The sequence below is a fragment of the Platalea leucorodia genome (genome assembly GCF_965183815.1).
Source record: "Platalea leucorodia genome assembly, chromosome: 2".
Classification (NCBI taxonomy): Eukaryota; Metazoa; Chordata; class Aves; order Pelecaniformes; family Threskiornithidae; genus Platalea; species Platalea leucorodia.
Genome location: NC_138824.1, coordinates 46,442,738 through 46,460,131, shown reverse-complemented (window position 1 = coordinate 46,460,131; position 17,394 = coordinate 46,442,738). Strand labels below are relative to the sequence as shown.

Sequence of the window (17,394 nt, the reverse complement as noted above, 5' to 3'; positions counted from 1 at the left end):
CTTAATCTGGTAGATAATTAAAGTTGAGAGATTTAGACTGATAGAAATCATAATATTTTAGTGAAGTATGATGATGTGGTTGGTAAGATTATTGAGTGTTGAGAAGAGGAACAGCTTTATTGGGATTCTATGCTCTTCAAGTTCCTGCTGTGTTAGTAAATACCATTTTGATTCTCCTTTTAGGAATTAGATACTGTTTTTACTCGGGTACAAAACATACATTAGACTCCATGCCAGTGAACCTTGTGGGGCAAATTGTGGCTTTATTTCACTTGCATGTAAGAAATTACTGGTCTTACCACAAATAAGGAGCAACAAGAAAGACAAAGCTTATAGTTTCCTATGCATGTGGAAAAGGATGGAATATTTATTTTTCTTTAGATCTTTGTGGTTAATTTTAGCTGTGAGGTGGAGAGGGGAAGCCTTTTTTCTTCCTTCGTCTAGGTCGTGTTGGAGCTGCATTGCATACTGCTGGCAAATGTTAGGTACAGCTAACAATCGTTTTTTCTTAAATCCTCATTGAATGCCTGGATATTATTGAAAGTTGCTGCTGTTCAGCCCAGAAGGGTAACGGTGACAGAAGGGTGCGGGGCAGGGGCGGGAAGAGCAGCAGAGAAACATTTCAGTTTGCTTCCATTTCTGTGGTTAGAAGTAGAACCAGAGCAGCTTATCCCTTTTGTATGCCATCTGTCTCTTAAAAAAAAAAAAAAAAAAAAAGTTGTTTTGGATCTAACAGTCTCTCAGGTGATCGGTATCAGGAATGTGTTGTTATTGTTGGTTTGATAGGTGTATAGGGACTGCAGCTAAAAAGATATTGCTGGCCAGCTTGTTGCACACATTCATATCATAATCTGTATCAAAAGAACATTGACATTCTATACCGATGTGGATACTGGAAGCAGTGGATATGTCTAGTTGGAAGGGTTGGAGATTAGTCTCCAGTTTCAGTTCAGAATGACTTATGTGATAAAGATGGGAGTAGTGTTTAACAAATACTTAGAGATCTTGATTTATATAATCAGGTATGAAAATTTGATTTGATAATTAATCTTGATTTACATAATCAGATGAAAAAGTTGGAGTTCTGTTGCTTCTCAATCCAAATGCTGCAGTTTTCCATGAGTTGGTAGAAAGAATAGCACCATTCTTGAGAACTCTTACGATGCTGCTCTTTTTGTGAGACCAAGAATGTTTAAATAATCTACTAGATTTTCATTTTACTGTGCAAAAGGTTTTGCAACCTGAAAAAGCTTAGTTATACTAACGTTAAAAAGAATAGGCAGACTGCTTAGTTTTCCCAAAAAGTTCTAGTATTTGTGCATATGTAAATGAACAAATCCTTGCTAATGAAGTAGCTACTCAGAGATCCAAAGAAGGGTTTCAGCCTTTCACTTCTCTGAAAACAGTGCTTAGCCAGTTAAAGGCCAGATTAGCTCTGTTAGGGTCTTTCCTTCAGGTACACAATGTTTTGTTTGTCAGGATTATGATTTCTGGGTTGTAGTGTGTTAATGTGTGGCTTTTGTTCTTTTATGCCAGATCAGTGAGAAACAAAGCACGTGTAGTTTTTGATAGCCAAGAATAGGATCCATTACTGAATGTTGCTGGTTACTCTTTAGTTACAATTGGTGACCTTTATTCAATACAAATATTTTCAGTACGTTATTTGTACTTCTTTACAAAAGCTCCAAATTTAGTCCTGTTACAGTGACCTCTGATTTAAAAATATGTTCCAGTGGTCCACTCAAATTAAGGGAGAAAGTGACGGTTATGTCTACAGGTATGACAATCATTTAACCCCTTCACGAGGTCAGTTGTGGTCTCTTGTATGGAAAAAGAAGAGTATGCTATCTTTATTTGCATATTTCTGCAAATATAAAGTATGAATTTCAATATTCTGGGAAGGAGAAGTTGTCATTAATAGCTACAATATCGGTGGCCTAATTCAATGTTACTGTATTTGCAATCAAGAGCAGTTAACTTATCTCTCAAACATCTTCCAAGTCAAAGTAGCCTGTTGTAAGGGACCTGTATATATGCTGTTCATCAGCACCACGCCGAGTGGTAAGTAACTTCAGAAATTTTAGGTGCTTATGCTGAAGATCTCTGGTTTTTATCTCAAAATGGCAGTCACAGCAGATTAGATTATACTTGCTATGATGGAATTGTAACCAGTAAATATTTTTTATGTTTAGAACCAGTTATTCATGTTGCTTCACTCAAGAAAGAAATTTTATTTTAGTGACAAATTAGATCCTTAAAATTAACAGTGGAAAAAAGTGTTTCAGTTTGGGATAATAAATCTGTTATTTCAAAAAACTTAAGAGTTTCTTAGTATTGGTTATATTTCTTTGCTCTTTTCAGTGCAACAAGTACGTACAGTGTGTTCAGTTGACCGTTTTTACTTCTTTTCTGTGACAGTGGTAGAGCTACTTCACTCAGCTGCTTCTTTCTGCTTCTAGCTTAATTGCTATCGCAAGAGCAGTGAAGAGGGCTCAAAATCAAGTTAACATTTTTGAGTCTGGTGTATGACCTCTTGAGAAATAAAGCCAGCTGTATTCATCACAGCTTCTATGCTAAATCATGATTTCCCAACACAATTATTGATGGATGTTTCTCAGCTTTTCACTGTCTCTTAAGTTCTGATGAGAGAGAAGGAGCTGGTGTACCATACAAATAAATGTTTGTTGTTTTTCAACAACAGAGCTTGATGGGAGTGGTGGGAGGTGAGCCTAGAAGTAGTTGCACTTTATTCTTTTCCATGGTAATGAGGAAGTTTTGTATGTTAGAATGTTCAGAACATGGTTAGATTATTTTTCCTTTCCTATCAATCACCAATTTTTTTTAGTCTTAATGGATTACAGAAATCTGTGGGCCACATTGTACAATTAATGCAATGAATATAAGATTACCATTTACTGGGTGAGTTAATCTTGAAAGCTGTCCTGTGACTTTTTCGGATTGATATTTGAAGTAATAGAATTTAGAAGTAGTCAAAGATTTCAATTTATCATTTAAAGATAATTGGTTTTTTTTCAGAAGGCTGTGAGAATGTGACAATAGCTTTTTAAAGAAACTAACTAATAAGCTAAAAAATACAGAAATAACTCTTTATATGGTCTTGTGGTTCACTGCTACTTCACTACTTCTCTTTCTCAACCTCTGATGTAAAACCTTTAGCTGATCATTACTGAGGTACAGATTTGGTGTGTAATTAACCAAGGTTTAGCTTTTGATACCCTTACAGAAAGGGAAAATTATTTTTCTTCAATCTTACTCTACTTGGAACAACAAAAAACCCCACAGGAAATTGATTAATTTTAGTCAAAAGTGCTGTGTATTGAGACAATATTATCTGAGGCTGCCTGTGTTTGGGCAGTTTTTGATTTCTCTGAAGTGTAACTGATTCAGTAATTATATTTACTGTGGTGGGCTGAATATTGTATAAATCTGTCTGACACCTCCCCCAGCCGCTATTGGCTTGGCATCAGTTTGTCAGTAACACTATTCTTTGTTCATTGCTGAACATAGACCTAAATATACAGCAGAACTATCTATTCAAATGCAGTATTCTTCATTAAATATTAGTGCAGCTTCTTTCTGTAGTTTTAGTTAAATATTTATTTTGATGTTTTCAGGACCTGGAGGTTATATTTGTTTCAAAGTTTCTTTAAACAAACCAGAAACAAACAAGCAAAAAAACCCCCTTTTTACTTGAAACAGTATCAAATCCATACGTGACTTTCTGTTTAAGAATGCTTTCAAGAGAAAGCTGTAGGTTTTTGTCCTTAATGACCAGCAGGTATGATTCTATGTACTTGTTGTACTTGAGTTTGTGATTTCTGTCTGAAAGAGGTGATTATTGTTAATAAAATGATTTTTAAAGTAGAAATCTTTATATTTCTATTATAGTTTTAGAATTCAGATTCACAATAGGCTCAATGAGAACAGTTCTGGTGTATATTTAGTGGTTTAATTTACCTTATGTGTTTATATACAGAAACGCATCTTTCACATTTATTTAACAATGTATACAGAGTCAAGTATTCAGAAGACAGAAAGTGTCAAAATGATGATTATCATAAAACTTACTTCCATCTCATTCCCTCTCACACCCAAATTGCCCTGCATGCTCGTATCTGCTAGTCTGCATCTCTTTTTCCCCTGTTAAAAGCCCTAATAATTTTTCTTCCACATCTGATTTGTATGATTTTAGTGTTAGTAGAAAAGAGCTTTAAGAGCACAGGAAGAGGCATGCATCCTGTTTTTATTTTCAATGTTTTGAACAAAAGAAGCATACTGCAGTTAACCTTAGTTGCCTGCACAGCACAGTGACATTCTTTGTGAATATTTCTGCCATAATAATAAATTGCTCCTCATAGTCTGAAAAATACAATTTTAAAGAACATGTACCTTAACTACTATTCCTCCCTCATAGGAATATTAAGTTTTGTTTCCCTTAAGGCTATAGAGGTGGGACATTGTCTCAGTATAATGTTTTCCACTTATAGTGGAACTGAAACTAAGCATTTTTCCCCAATTTCATTTTCTGAAATATTTTTCTTTAAAATTTACCACCTGTTGACCTATTAGATAACTATTTTTCTATATTAGGGATTTGCCTCCCTATTTTATTGTTTTAAAAAAACAACCCAAACAACACCTGTCGTCTTCTCTTACAAGTATTCCAGAAGCCAAAAATAGGTTTTTACAACATAAAGTGCCATCCAACCTAGGACTTTCCTGTGCAACCTCAATTTATACTGCTTTTGTATGTTCCTCATGATACAATCTTCAACTGTGTGGTCGTGTACTATTTTTTCAGGTAGCCTGCTACATTCAGTGCACTGGTGTAGAAGTCACCATTTGAGATCACTGATTTCAGTTGTCTGTAATCACAGCTTGCCAAATAGCATTTGTTTAGGGAAAGATACTAAAAGAAATCAAAACGTGTACTATAAATTGAAATTGAATAGTAAACTCTCTGATAGTTCTGCCTAAGTGCTTAGATGGCCGAGAATGCAAAAGCATGTAGGATGATATTAATTGTGTATGTTTTCCTGTAGTCCGCTGCATTATTTAATAAATGTATTCTATTTTGCTAGAATATGAAATTATTTCTGTGGATAAATGTTTTTTTTCCTTTATGCTGTTAATTCACTGCCAGACAAGATCCATCTTGAAAGGCCTGGATCCTGCAGGACCAAGAAAGAAAAGCTAATCTTGATGTTTCCTAGGCTAGGGATATTTCACCTCACAGCTTAGCTATGGAAGAACATTCTTTAAAAAATAGAGAGAGAGTGTGAATGTCGTTTTGCTTCATATAGCAACTGATTTAAAATAGCAGCACTACAGTCTGCCAGTGACTGTCCTTGCTTATCTCTGTAACTTGAGCTACTAAAATAACTGAGAATAGTAATAGGTCGTTATTCCCCGTGTAGATCTATGTTAGAGGCTTCTAGAAGAATTTTTCAAATAATACTCTGCAGGCATTTTTAAACAAAAAGAAGGAAGTGTCTGATGCATGGCTGAATTGTTCCACCAGAATAATTCTTAGTACCTAAACTCTGCTCCCTTTGTACAGGCAACCTCAGATGTAAGCAGAGAGCAGATGCAGTCTGTATGAAGTGTTCTAGTGTTTTGTTTCCTGTGGTGTTATTTTGGAGAGAGAGGAGGTACTTTACATCGTGCCAGCACATGACTGAACAGGCAGGCATCATAATGTAATCAAAATGTAGATATTTCCTATCATATGATGATTGTGTTACAGATTTAGCATGCATAAAAAGCCAAAGAGGATGACAGACTTGCACATCCCGTTACATGGATTGGATACAAATTATTATGAAATGGAGATATATTGCATTTAACTTTATTTTGGATTCAGGTTCTTTACATAATGGGTGGGAATGTAGAGTATATAGGAATACCCAGAAGGAAAGATGCTTTGGTCAGGAGGTTAGATACCGTTACAGAGTTGTCATCATGACTAGGGAAGTGTAATTCAGATGAGTGGCTTGGCAACTAAAGGCAGCTGTGTGCTAGCACCATGCTGGAGCTAGCAACCTTTTCTGCTTCCTAAACATTCTCCATTTCCCAAATCTCCTGTGGTTCTTTTACTCGCCCTAACGTACTTCACTTCCTTCTGTCCTCCTGAAATCCTCACTTTTTTTGCCGTCTTTGTTCTTAGCACTAAAATGCCAAAGGCTGCCTTCAGGGCTGTGTCTCTCCCCTAGGCTGTTTGTTGTGCAGGCATTTTCTGGAACTTCAGAATTTTTTGCCTCAGTTATCTAGAGATCACATCTGCTGTTTGATCACCCACAAATATCTTAGATCCACATGCTTCAAGCCACACTCTTTGCAGTCCTTGCATCTCCTTTTGCAACTTCTCTAATCTGCATTCCACTTTTGTCATATTGTGATGTCCATTCTCTATTTCTTGGGCTTTTCATTTCATTAGGAACTTCTCAGTAAGCAAGTCTTATTACTTTTTCCCCCCCCTTATTTTCTCCTGTTCTTCATCCAGCTTTCCCATGTATCTTTTGTCCTTCAAACATTTTTAGCTTTCATAATCTGCTTGTCACTCTCTCTCCTTTCTTGCCTTTTCCTGGTCTGCCTCAGTATACTCTTCAGTATCGCCCCTCCAACTTGGAAAGAAGGAAAGCGTGGTATGATTTTTTGTGTAAGTCTAAACACTGGGAAGTAGGATATTAAACACGGCAAGTGGCTTGGCAGAAAGTAATCTTTACCAAAAATGCATCTATTAAATGGAAGCTCCAGTTGAGAGGAGACCGTGAAAAGTGGGAGCAATAACAAGACAACTAAAGGAAGAATCTGCAAGATGAAGGTAAAGCAAAAGCAAATAAAGGTTCTTGATCATCAAAAGGAGTTCTTAATTAACAAGGGGACCTATTCTCAGATAAAGAGAGTAAATACAGTAGAAGCAAACCAAAAAATCTATGCTGTGTGTAGAAACGTACACGATTAATGAGGTTTTTGGCCATTATATTAGCTAACACATGTATGAATCTCAAAGCTAGGGGGAAAGGCAGTAGTGGATTTTTAAAACGTCTTTAATTTTCTAAATTAATGCTAAAATTTGGGAACTTCTTTGTGTGAAGACAGGTTTCTTCATCTGGAGGTTCTAAAGCTAGATCGATTTGGCCTAACTTCCATTTAAATTTCTTTCTGTACTGTTTACTACTAGTGAAGGAACTGATGGACTAAAGCTGACAGCAGGAAACCAGAGACAATGGGCATTGATGAAAAGTTAGCCTACATTAACTTGTCAATAAAGTTTAGCTAAGGAAATAGAGTATCAATGATTTGGGGGAAGGAGGAGGAATACTTGTTTTCAAAGTTTCACGTAAGTTGTTTATAACATGACACAAAGCCTGATTTGGGGTGTTTGGGGTTTTTTGTTGTGTTTTGTTTTGTTTTGGGTTTGTTTGGGTGGGTTTTTTTGTTTTTTGGTTGGTTGGTTTTTTTAAGTTCACGTAAGGACTGGGTCTGGGAACCTGTGGAATGGCGAGAGTGGCACTTGGCAGAATTAGGTGCTCCTGATTCCTGGTTTCCATTGAATGTGAGACTTCTGGAAGAAGGAGATGCCTCCAAAGAAATTCTTCGTGGCATGCTTAGCCTTTAAAATAGAGGAAAAGTACAGTTTTAAGGAACAAATTGCTGGTCCATGACCTACATATAATCAGCCTCAATTAAACTTAATACAGCACTGCTTGGGTCTAGATTTTAAAAAGAAAAAGTAGTCTGGAGAAAATTTTAAATGCATACATTATTGCTTTCTTCAAATACAAATCTTCTCTTGAAGACCTTTACATAGATGGGAAATATTTTAAAAATAACTTAAAATTAGTAAGTAGATAAGGAAAAAAATCATATGATTTGAATGATTTTCTTCATGGAACAGGTGGTTTTGGGTAGCTGTTTTATTTATAAGTGATAACTCTGCATTTTAAATACGGTAATTATGAACAGTTGTATGGTTATATTTTTTTTAAGTTTAGCATTGATATGATGATATTATTCCAAATTAGTATTTTGAATGTAATGTTGTAGGATGTAAGGCATGATAATTAATCTTTTTAACTGTTAAAGGCAGTAATGGATATTTGGTATGAAATTTTACTCCAGTGTGAGTCTGTTGTATTTCCATTGCTTAGATGCAGTTGCATACTTACAAATTCAGGTAAAACTCATTGTGGGATATTTATTGTTTCTTTGCATAATAGTTTGGTCTTGTTAACAAGAAATGGCAACTTTCTCGTATTTAGGGCCTTTTGAATTTAGGAAAACAAGATTACTATATAATTATTATTCATTTTTTTTTCATTGCTTTTAATTTGAATTTTGTTTAACACACTGTTTCCATTTTGTGAGCTTTCCTATGCATGTGCAAAATGTTTCTCCTCAGGCCCCCTTGTATTTCCTGGTCCTATTTTTATGAACCATCGCGAACAGGCTCTAGCCAGAATCAGACCCCATCCAGCACAGCTAAAGCATAAACGGGACAAGCACAAAGGTATTTGGTCTTCCTTGTTGGCTAGGGTGGAAATAAGACCATCCTCCCAGTCACTTCTTCCATGCGCTGAATCTGTCTTTTCAAAGAACTGCACAAAATGGGTTCTGCCTTTCTTCTTGTTAGCATCTTGTTACCTGAGGAGAAAGAAAACGCATTTAAATGTTGACCTTTTTTTAAAATGTGTAGATGTTTGGTAGTCTGCATCATCTTTGGTTTTTCTTTCCTTCTTTTTTTTTGATGAAATATGCGTTGTCTTTCTGTGTGTCTCTTCTTGTTTCTAATGCTGTTTCATTCCTAAGATTCTTTAATTTTACTATAGGAAACTTGAGCACCTTCCAGGGACTCAGACTGCTGCATTGCATTTGTGTTGGTTTTTTTGTGTTGTATATCTAGGGTGATTGCTTTAACATACCAATTTCAGACTCGTTAATTCTAGCATAAAATTTTTCATAGGTATGTTATCTTTTAACAAGCCTTTTTTTAGAAATGAGATATTTAAAATAATGTAAACAGCACTTATTTTTTTAACCAGCTTTGAATGGGGAGAATACAAATCAAAGTACAGGTTCTATGCTGCAATATTCAATTATGCTGCAAAATTCTGAGTTAAATGTTCTTTTGTGGAATGTAAGTAAGGAAGTGTCTTTGATATTTCTGACATTTTTATATGTCTGGAAGGCCAGTTCATAATACCTTGAATTTCTGAATGTGTAATTTGTTCAGATATAAGTGATTTTTTTTTTTTTTTTGGAAGAGGTAGTGTATTATTAAAAATTTCAACTGAATTTATTAAAGTTGAGCTGTATCGAATCTGATCGTACTTTGTATATATCTGTATAGATGCGTGTGTACATATGCATTTCTATATAAAGGATAAATATGTAAAATGTAGATTACAGACCTGATCAAAGTAAGTATAAAGCTCCTAAAATGGTGAGGGCCCAGAATGCTTCAACTATTTTTTAAAGAATAGCTAAATATGAAAAGAATTGTTAGACTGGCATTTCAGTTGAATTAACAGAAGTTAGTGATAGTACTTGGCATGTATGCAAACAAATTGTATGACAGTTTGAAGCCTTTTGGGATATGATTTCAGTGTGTGCGGGTGATAGACCTACCTAGTTATGAACATACTGGATCACGAAGTTGTCTTAAGTTTATTTTAGGGAAACGAAAGCAGAATCTAATCCTTTGTATTGCCATAACATATATTCAATCTATTTGGAAAACATATAATCTGAGCTTTAAGTCTTGATGGATTAAATAGAATAACCTATCATAATCTCCCTGGGAGAGATTGAATGCTGAAACACAAAACATACACAACCTAAATGCTGTCATTTGAGTGACAGTTTGCTGATGACCAGTATTCTTGAGCTGGATACTACTGCTAGTTGCACTGCTTGCAAGCCCTTGACCTCACAGGCAAGTGCATAAAGGAGTACACTCATCCTGCCCACGTCTGTACGTTTTCTGCAGGTGTTAGCAGTTGGATCTCACTTCAGCTCAAGTATCTCCTTACAAGAGGTATATTCATTAGTGTCAGTTGGAGGTTTGTATTGCTTCTTGGAGTTTTAACAGCAATGCAGAGGTCTGTATTGTGGTGAAAGGTTTTGTCAGATGTGCTCTGTAGAACTGAACATTTATTTTTCCTTGAGGAAGACTATATGCGAAGAAACATTGAGTTTCTTTTAGTTCTCTGTGTCTCATGCTAAACAGACAAGGAAGCTTATAACATCTTTGAGTAAGTAAACTTTGAGACCCTTCTCTGCTTCAGAAGATTGTTTCTCAAAAGACGACCATAAATTCCACTGGAAACTAGAAATACCCCTTAACTTCTGGAAGAGCTTCCAAGGGAAAAAGGAAAACTGGTGAAGTGGGTTGTTATCAGAGTAATGGGGAAGGTGGGAATCATGAAAAAGATAAGTAGTATATCTCATTTTAAAAGGCATGCCTCTTTTACTATACATAGAATGTAAAAGCAATAATCAAGCAGTCTGAGGCAGGGATGTTGACTTCAGTAAAAGGACACTATAAAATTGAAATCAGCATGTTCTTTTGTTTTAGTTTTAAATGTGATGCCTTCCAAATCAGCATTCTTACTGCAGCGGTTTCTGCTAAAGTAGTCTTGTAACTCTTTACACCAACCAGACCTTCAGGGTCTTCGGACAAAGAAAATTTATTTTGACCGGTAGTACTGATGAGGCCAGTACTAAACTTGCTGGTACCTGTTCCTGCTTCTCCATTTGCAGCTGCAGAACTTCTCTTGATAATGATATTTAAACCCGAATGTGAACAGCTTCTTCCAGACTGACAGTTATGGCCTAATTAAAAAAGTATATTTGATATGTACTTGTACATATTATCAAATCTACATGTTTTTCACTTGTGGAATTCTTCTGTTGAATTGCCCAGTCGAAAACTCCTTCAGCGTCATCAAAACACCCATTTTCTGAAAAGCTTGCCATTGTCATCTACTCATTTCACATTTATAGGGATTGCGTATGAAGGTCCTTATTATTAAAAAAATGCATATTAAGCTTAATTATAATCTTTCTGATCTATGTCTATGTCTCCATCACAAGTATAGATAGAAAGGAGTAGATATCACCTTCTTGGTATTCATGGAGTGCTTTGACACTAAGAAGAAAAATGAGCTTGTGCTTCATCCTCATTCTTTAATGAGGTGAGTTCCCAGTTTGCATCTCCAATCTCTGTGGACTTCATCACTGGGGATCTGAGTAAAAAAGATTAATGAAAGTCTGTAGAATTTTCTCAACTGTAGAAATGAACTGAGTAGCAATTAAAAACAAAGTAAGCTCCTTGAGTCAATTAAGGTTCTGCAAACAAATGCCACTGTTTTCCTGTATTTGGGAGTAGTGGCAATGCAAAAAATGCACTAGACAGTATGAAACCAAATACCCTCAAAAGGACAAAGGTTAGGTAAAGCTGAACCTGCATGGACGGAACAAGCTATATATCAACCATTTTGTAAACGCTAATACAAAATTATCAGATGTTCAAGAAAATTTACTTGTAACTTAGTTTTTGACTGTAAAATACACTGTCTGAAGGGTAAAGTAGTTTGAACCACTCACTGGAGAAAGACAGCTGACAATAAAAACCTACATCTGAGACTTAACAGAAGTGAATGATATTGGAGTCTTTATATGTTTCATATTGACATTTCCATAGTCTGGTAGTCTTGTTTTCATGTGCTAAGTGTTCCTAAAGGAGTTCAAAACACAACTGAAGACACGTTGCTTAAGACTTTTGCTCTTTGCTCAAGAAGATAAAAGTTGCACCAAAACCATTTCAGAGCCACTTTCTTTACTAGGTTTTTACACACTGTCATCAATAAGGAGACACTTTAGACAAGGACTTTCTTGGAATTTGAGGCCTGAAGAATACGAGAGTATGTCAAACCTCATAAACATACATAATCAGCAGCTGTTGTCATGTGTTATCATGACAACAAATATTAATTTGTTAATAATAATTACTAATAACAAAGTTGACTTTCTTTATAACATGCTTTTTTTGCTATTATGAGTTATGTCTCTCTATTCAGACTTGCTTATCTTCTTTCATACCAGCCCCTCTCATCCCTATCATTCAGTAATTCTTTTTGGAGGGTTAAATTTAATTAAGTGAAGTTGCCCAGAATTTTGAAGAGGTTAGGAATAACTCTTCATGGCATGTACTGCAAATGGAGACTTATGCCTGTGAACCATTGCAAATCATAAACAAAGCAGGACCAGCAGTATCTGATAGAGGAAGAAGAAACTGCTGAAGAAATTCCCTGTATTGAATAGGTGGATAAAGTATAGCATTGATATCAGCTTTGATTCATTCTCTGGAGTTTAGAAATTGTTGATGCTTCCTTGTCTCTCAAAGAAACCCACCACTTGTATAACTTATGGAGTAAGTCATTTTTGTTAAATGACTTGAAAAGTTGTTCTTGTCATTTTGTGAGGTCCTTTTGGTATCTGTGGAGAATGAGTTAACTCATAAAATTTGTCCACCTGTGAATTAAAGCTGAATACCTAATTTAAGAAGACAACATTGAAAGTAGCTTTCCTAGTTTCTGTCGTCTCTTAGAAAGAGGATAGAGGTCAATCTCTGCTCCTCCAAAACATACGTTTCTATTTGGCGAGTTATCTGGGTAACAGAAAACACCTAAGAATTCACATTCTCAGTCAAATACACTTCTTTTGGTTTGTATTCATACAGCGTAGAAAAATAAGCACATGGAGATGATGGGGGTGCTTTGCCATTGCTCAGTATTGCAGTTTTACTTGCATCCAGGTCCGATAATGGAATAAATTATTTGGCCAGTAAATTCCTGTTTGCCTTTACTTTTTGGCTGAGCTGAACAGGTAAGCTGATACTGGTACAAAAATTCAGGACACAGTTATTATTGAGTTTGTAATTAGAATGCAAGTTTATTATCGCATTGTCATAAGTGTTATGCACTTGTGATTCTGCATATCAAATTTCACCTATAAGCTCAAGTAAGCTCTGTAGCAACCTCTCAAGCATCCAACAGAGTTACTTTTTTTTTTCTGCCCTCATAGGATGGATGATTTTCACAACCAGAGGTAGGTTTCTTTCCGTGCAGCACTGTAGCTATAATATTGGTTACAGATATTTCAGCTGAAGCCTGTGATGGACAGCCAAGAAGCTGCAGTCACAGGCTGATTTGTTCAAGTAAAGTTGTTGTGTATAAAGCCTATAGATGATATTAAGGCATTCAGAACATCCTGTGAGGGCTGAACATCACAGCTACTAACCAGTAACTTGACTGATATACTTTATTTGGGTAATCGCTGCTGAACTGAACAAAAATTTGTTAGCAAATGATGTGGTATAGAGAGACAGTTATTCTAAGGATTTTTTGTGTACAGTTGTATTGCATTAAAGCTTTTCATCTGTGAGGAGAAGAAATGCGTTTAACATCTTTAGAAGCGCTTTTTCCCTCCTCCAAAGATGGTCAGTGAGAAATGAAATATCATCACCCTTACTGTAGCTGAGGAACAGTAACAAAATGTCTTTCCTCGGGTCCGAACCAAGGGTCCGAGATGCCATGCTGTAACAATGCTGTTTGGTTTTTTTTTTCCAGCAGAACTCTCATTTATAGGTTATGACTTCACTTGCTTTTGGGACTGAATGAGCTTTTTCTTCATTCCTGGAAAGCAGCTTTTTTTTTTTTTTTTTTTTTTTTTGTGGTACCAATGACAACACAACTTTTGAGCATATTTCGCAGAGTGAAAAATTGTCTTCAGGAGTTAAGAATTTCCTAAGGGAAATGGAGTGGTGGTAGGGGGGTGGTTGGTTGTATTTCCAGTTATCTTGCTTTCCTTCCCCAACTGTATAAGATAACCAAGATGAAAACGCATCATTGTGAAGCTGTTCATGGAGCCCACCCCTCAGTGTTGATAGCAGGAAGCACTTCGGAGCTTTTCCTTGGTGCTTTCTTCTCTCTCAGAGAGATGAAAGAGTCAGTTTCTATTCAGTGGTAGTCCAGTTGGATAACACTGGAAGTACAAACTTGCTCTGCTTACAAGGTTCCATACATTCAGCCGGAAGAGTGTCTGCTTCAGTAGTCTTTCTTTCTATGCTTCCCTTTTAGGAACAGTTGTTTTAATAGTACTTCTAGTGAAATGAATACGTGCACAATTGTTTGAAGAAAAGCAAATGTGTATCTCCATAGTTACAATTGTTCCTCGAGGCATGTGCAAATAAACTTTCTGCATCCACTTTTCACTCACATATCTAAAAAAATTTTGACTCTGAAAGTACTGAAAGGAAAGGGGATGACCCAGTTTATTGGCAGCGTTATCTCTAAGTATAAGAGCTTGTAGAACTTGGTTCTCCTGGCCAGTGCTGCTAGAAAAATATGATATGTGTTGGCCATGTAGTGGAGTATACAAATAAACAGTATAGTCCTAAAGTATGCTCTAAAGGTAAGTAGTGATATTCTATTTAGTTCTGTATATTTCAGTCAAAAGCCTTTTTTTTTTCCCTACACAAGACTAGCTGAATCTTACTTTTTTTAGTTACAAGGGTTTTGTACTTACTACACATGAATTATTTTAGAGTGCTTATCAAGTTTTGAAGATCCAGCCAATTCAAAACTCGTGAGACAGTTACTGACCACGCTAAGAAGCCTGAGAGGAGTTCCGTTTCCAGTTTTCAAGTTTCACACTTAGGCAAAGCAAGATTTGTATAGAAGTCAGTTGCTTCCATTCCTGCATTCTTAAAGGCTTTGAGAAATTAGCTTTGGAATTTGAAAATGCCAACTCTGTAAAACTTTTTCCTTTAAAATAAATTTATTTCTCAGGTAAGGATTTGCAAAATTTGTTTCATGTGAACGTCTCTACATCTTGCACAATAGTATTTAGTGTTTCCTTAAGGGTAATATGGTGTTATGCTTTCATTTGCAGCTTTGGAAAAAATGGGAATATATCTAGAATCATCTTGTATTTAAAGGCAGTATCACATATTTATCATTTAAGAAAACAGCAGTCCTCAACTATTTATTCATAATTGTTGAAGCACTTAAGAGCAGTATGTTGTTCTTATGACGAGGCAGGAAATGCACAGGTACCTGTTCAGGTGTCTGCAGATCGCTTGATATGCCACTGTTACGTGACCAGAATACAACTTCTACTAAGTTTTGTTAATATAACTGTGCATAGGTGACATGGTTGCCGTGTGTCTAGTTCATTACATCGTAGGAAGTGCATGCAGCCACGACACATACTTACTGGACATGTGCATTCCTGGCAGGTGACTGTTCAAGTGCCTTTCCACAGTGCCTTTCCACATTTTTCATTACAGTCATCAATGATTGAGGGAGGAGGGGAGACAGGGGCCACCGGTAGACGTCCAGAACAATTAGCTTTTTGCTGCTCCTGTCCAAAAAGCTTGTGTGAAAGACGGAAGCAGTAAGTAGTCTGATTGCTGAATAAATAATTATGGTGGCAATATTAGCCCTTAGAATGCAAAAGTAGGTATAAAAAGTTCAAAAGTACTGTGAGAAATAGCAGCCAAGTTGTTAACTAAAATACTAGGAGTATGTTAAGGCAGAATTACATGACTAGGAGGAAAAATTATGTATTTTCAGGGTTTTTTGTTGTTAAATAGTGGCTCTGTCTCTTTGTATTTGCTTTTGTTGTTAATACAAAAAAAGCTGCAGACAGGCCTTCAGAAACATTTCTTCTAATGTGCATGCAGTCTGGTAGTACACAACTGACGCTGTTGGGAAAACCTCAAAAATCCCACAGCAATTCTGAGAGCCAGACACTTCCTTTACCGTGTCTCCCTTTCACACATATCCAACATGTAGTGCAAGTGTAGTTCTTTTTGATGAAGGGCACTCACATTTTCAAAGGGCTACTTTGTGTATGCTATTAAACCGAATTCTTCAAAAACATTGCTTAATACCTATATACACTGTTCCTTTACAGATGAAAACTACATGGAGATTCATATAATTTCTGTACTCAGCCATCACTAGAAAATAGCTTTATTTCTAGAACAGTCAGATTTTTTTAAAACTGGTTTGTAGTAAAAGTGCTGAAATTACTTTACTGTATCAGCAGTTTCCATGCAATAAAAAGGAAAGTTTGTTCAATATTTATAGAAACAGAATTACATTTTAAAAGATTCGTAGGTCTGTAAGTGCTATGCTGCACACAGTGAATAATGAAGTCTCAGAGTTCAGCTTCCACTAATGAATGTTCAGGAAAATGTGTAGAAGTTATAAATATAGATCTAAATGAACAACACCTTGAATGCTTTGCGCAGCAGTTGTTTCTCTGTATCAGTTTTCTTAATAAAGCAGTAATCAGTCAGAATTAGCACAGAAAGAATGTGGAATCTCCTCTGTGCAGTTATTTTTCACTTCATGTGTTTTCTTTCATTTCTCTATGCTAGAGACAGTGTGACTAAAGTCATATATAAATTTTTTCATTCTGAAAAGGCACTTTCTTTAGAGCTTTCATTGCCTGCCTTCTACACAGGTATAGGTGTTTGAGGGGTGATGAACATGTTGTCTGTTTCTCTGTCATGTTGGTTTCCTGCTAGTATTATGCAACCGCCTTCCTTTGTCACCCTGTGACCATAGTTCAGTTATAGTGTAATTGTTAGCTGACATAAACATTCTGATTTCTGGAGAAGATAGTGGCTTTTAAGAAGTTTATAAATAATACACTTATTTGTCACTTCAGTGCTTTTATGTGATGAGAGGGCAGCTTGACTTTAGGAACCAATAATGCATCTTACTAAAAGAAATCACAGAAACAATGTCTAAAAATGCATCTGAAATGGACAGGAAACAGATGCGCTAGTAGTGAGTAGTGAGTCAGCATTGTTAGAAATGAGCTTCATAAGTAATTGCTAGTTATCTAAAACAAGGGCTATCTAGCCAAGTTGGAGTCAAGTAAAATCCTTAACAAGTAGTAACTGAAAAGTGCAAGCCAGGCTATGCCTATTGAGTTTAACTGCAGTGCTTCCTGTCTACTTCATAATGCTCTTTTATTGAAGAATGAAAGTGATGGTTATTAAGCAAAACTTCTGGAGTTGTTTGAATTTCCTGTTTTGCTGGTCATTTTTGTCTGCTCTTTGGAAGTTTCTGCTTTAGAGGATGTGAATTTTTCCAGTGTGTAACTTTGTAGTAGGTTGTTTAGAAGTAAAGTTTCTGTCATCTTTCACATCTACTTTGATGCCATATTTTGAGCTGTCTCTCCTACTATTCTGTGAGTTCTTTCTCCTACCTTACAAATGGCGGGGTGGGGAGTGAGTTACTATTCTTGTCCTATTCATTCTTCTAATATAACTCTTTTAGAAGACATGGG

General features: G+C 36.0%; 1 protein-coding gene across 21 annotated transcripts in view; it reads left to right on the top strand.

Moving 5' to 3' along the window:
* Nucleotides 1-17,394, top strand: part of MYCBP2 (MYC binding protein 2) — a 209,429-nt gene that overhangs the window by 69,144 nt on the left and 122,891 nt on the right. For 18 of the 21 annotated variants that reach the window (XM_082304014.1, XM_082304012.1, XM_082304032.1 and 15 more), the window contains exon 18: nt 8,426-8,533. The exons of 2 other annotated variants lie outside the window; for them this stretch is intronic. In XM_082304014.1, the coding sequence (XP_082160140.1) occupies nt 8,426-8,533 (108 nt within the window). Of the gene's footprint in view, nt 1-6,781; nt 6,845-8,425; nt 8,534-17,394 lie in introns of those variants that run through there. One more of the 21 variants, XM_082304022.1, reaches the window with a different exon arrangement.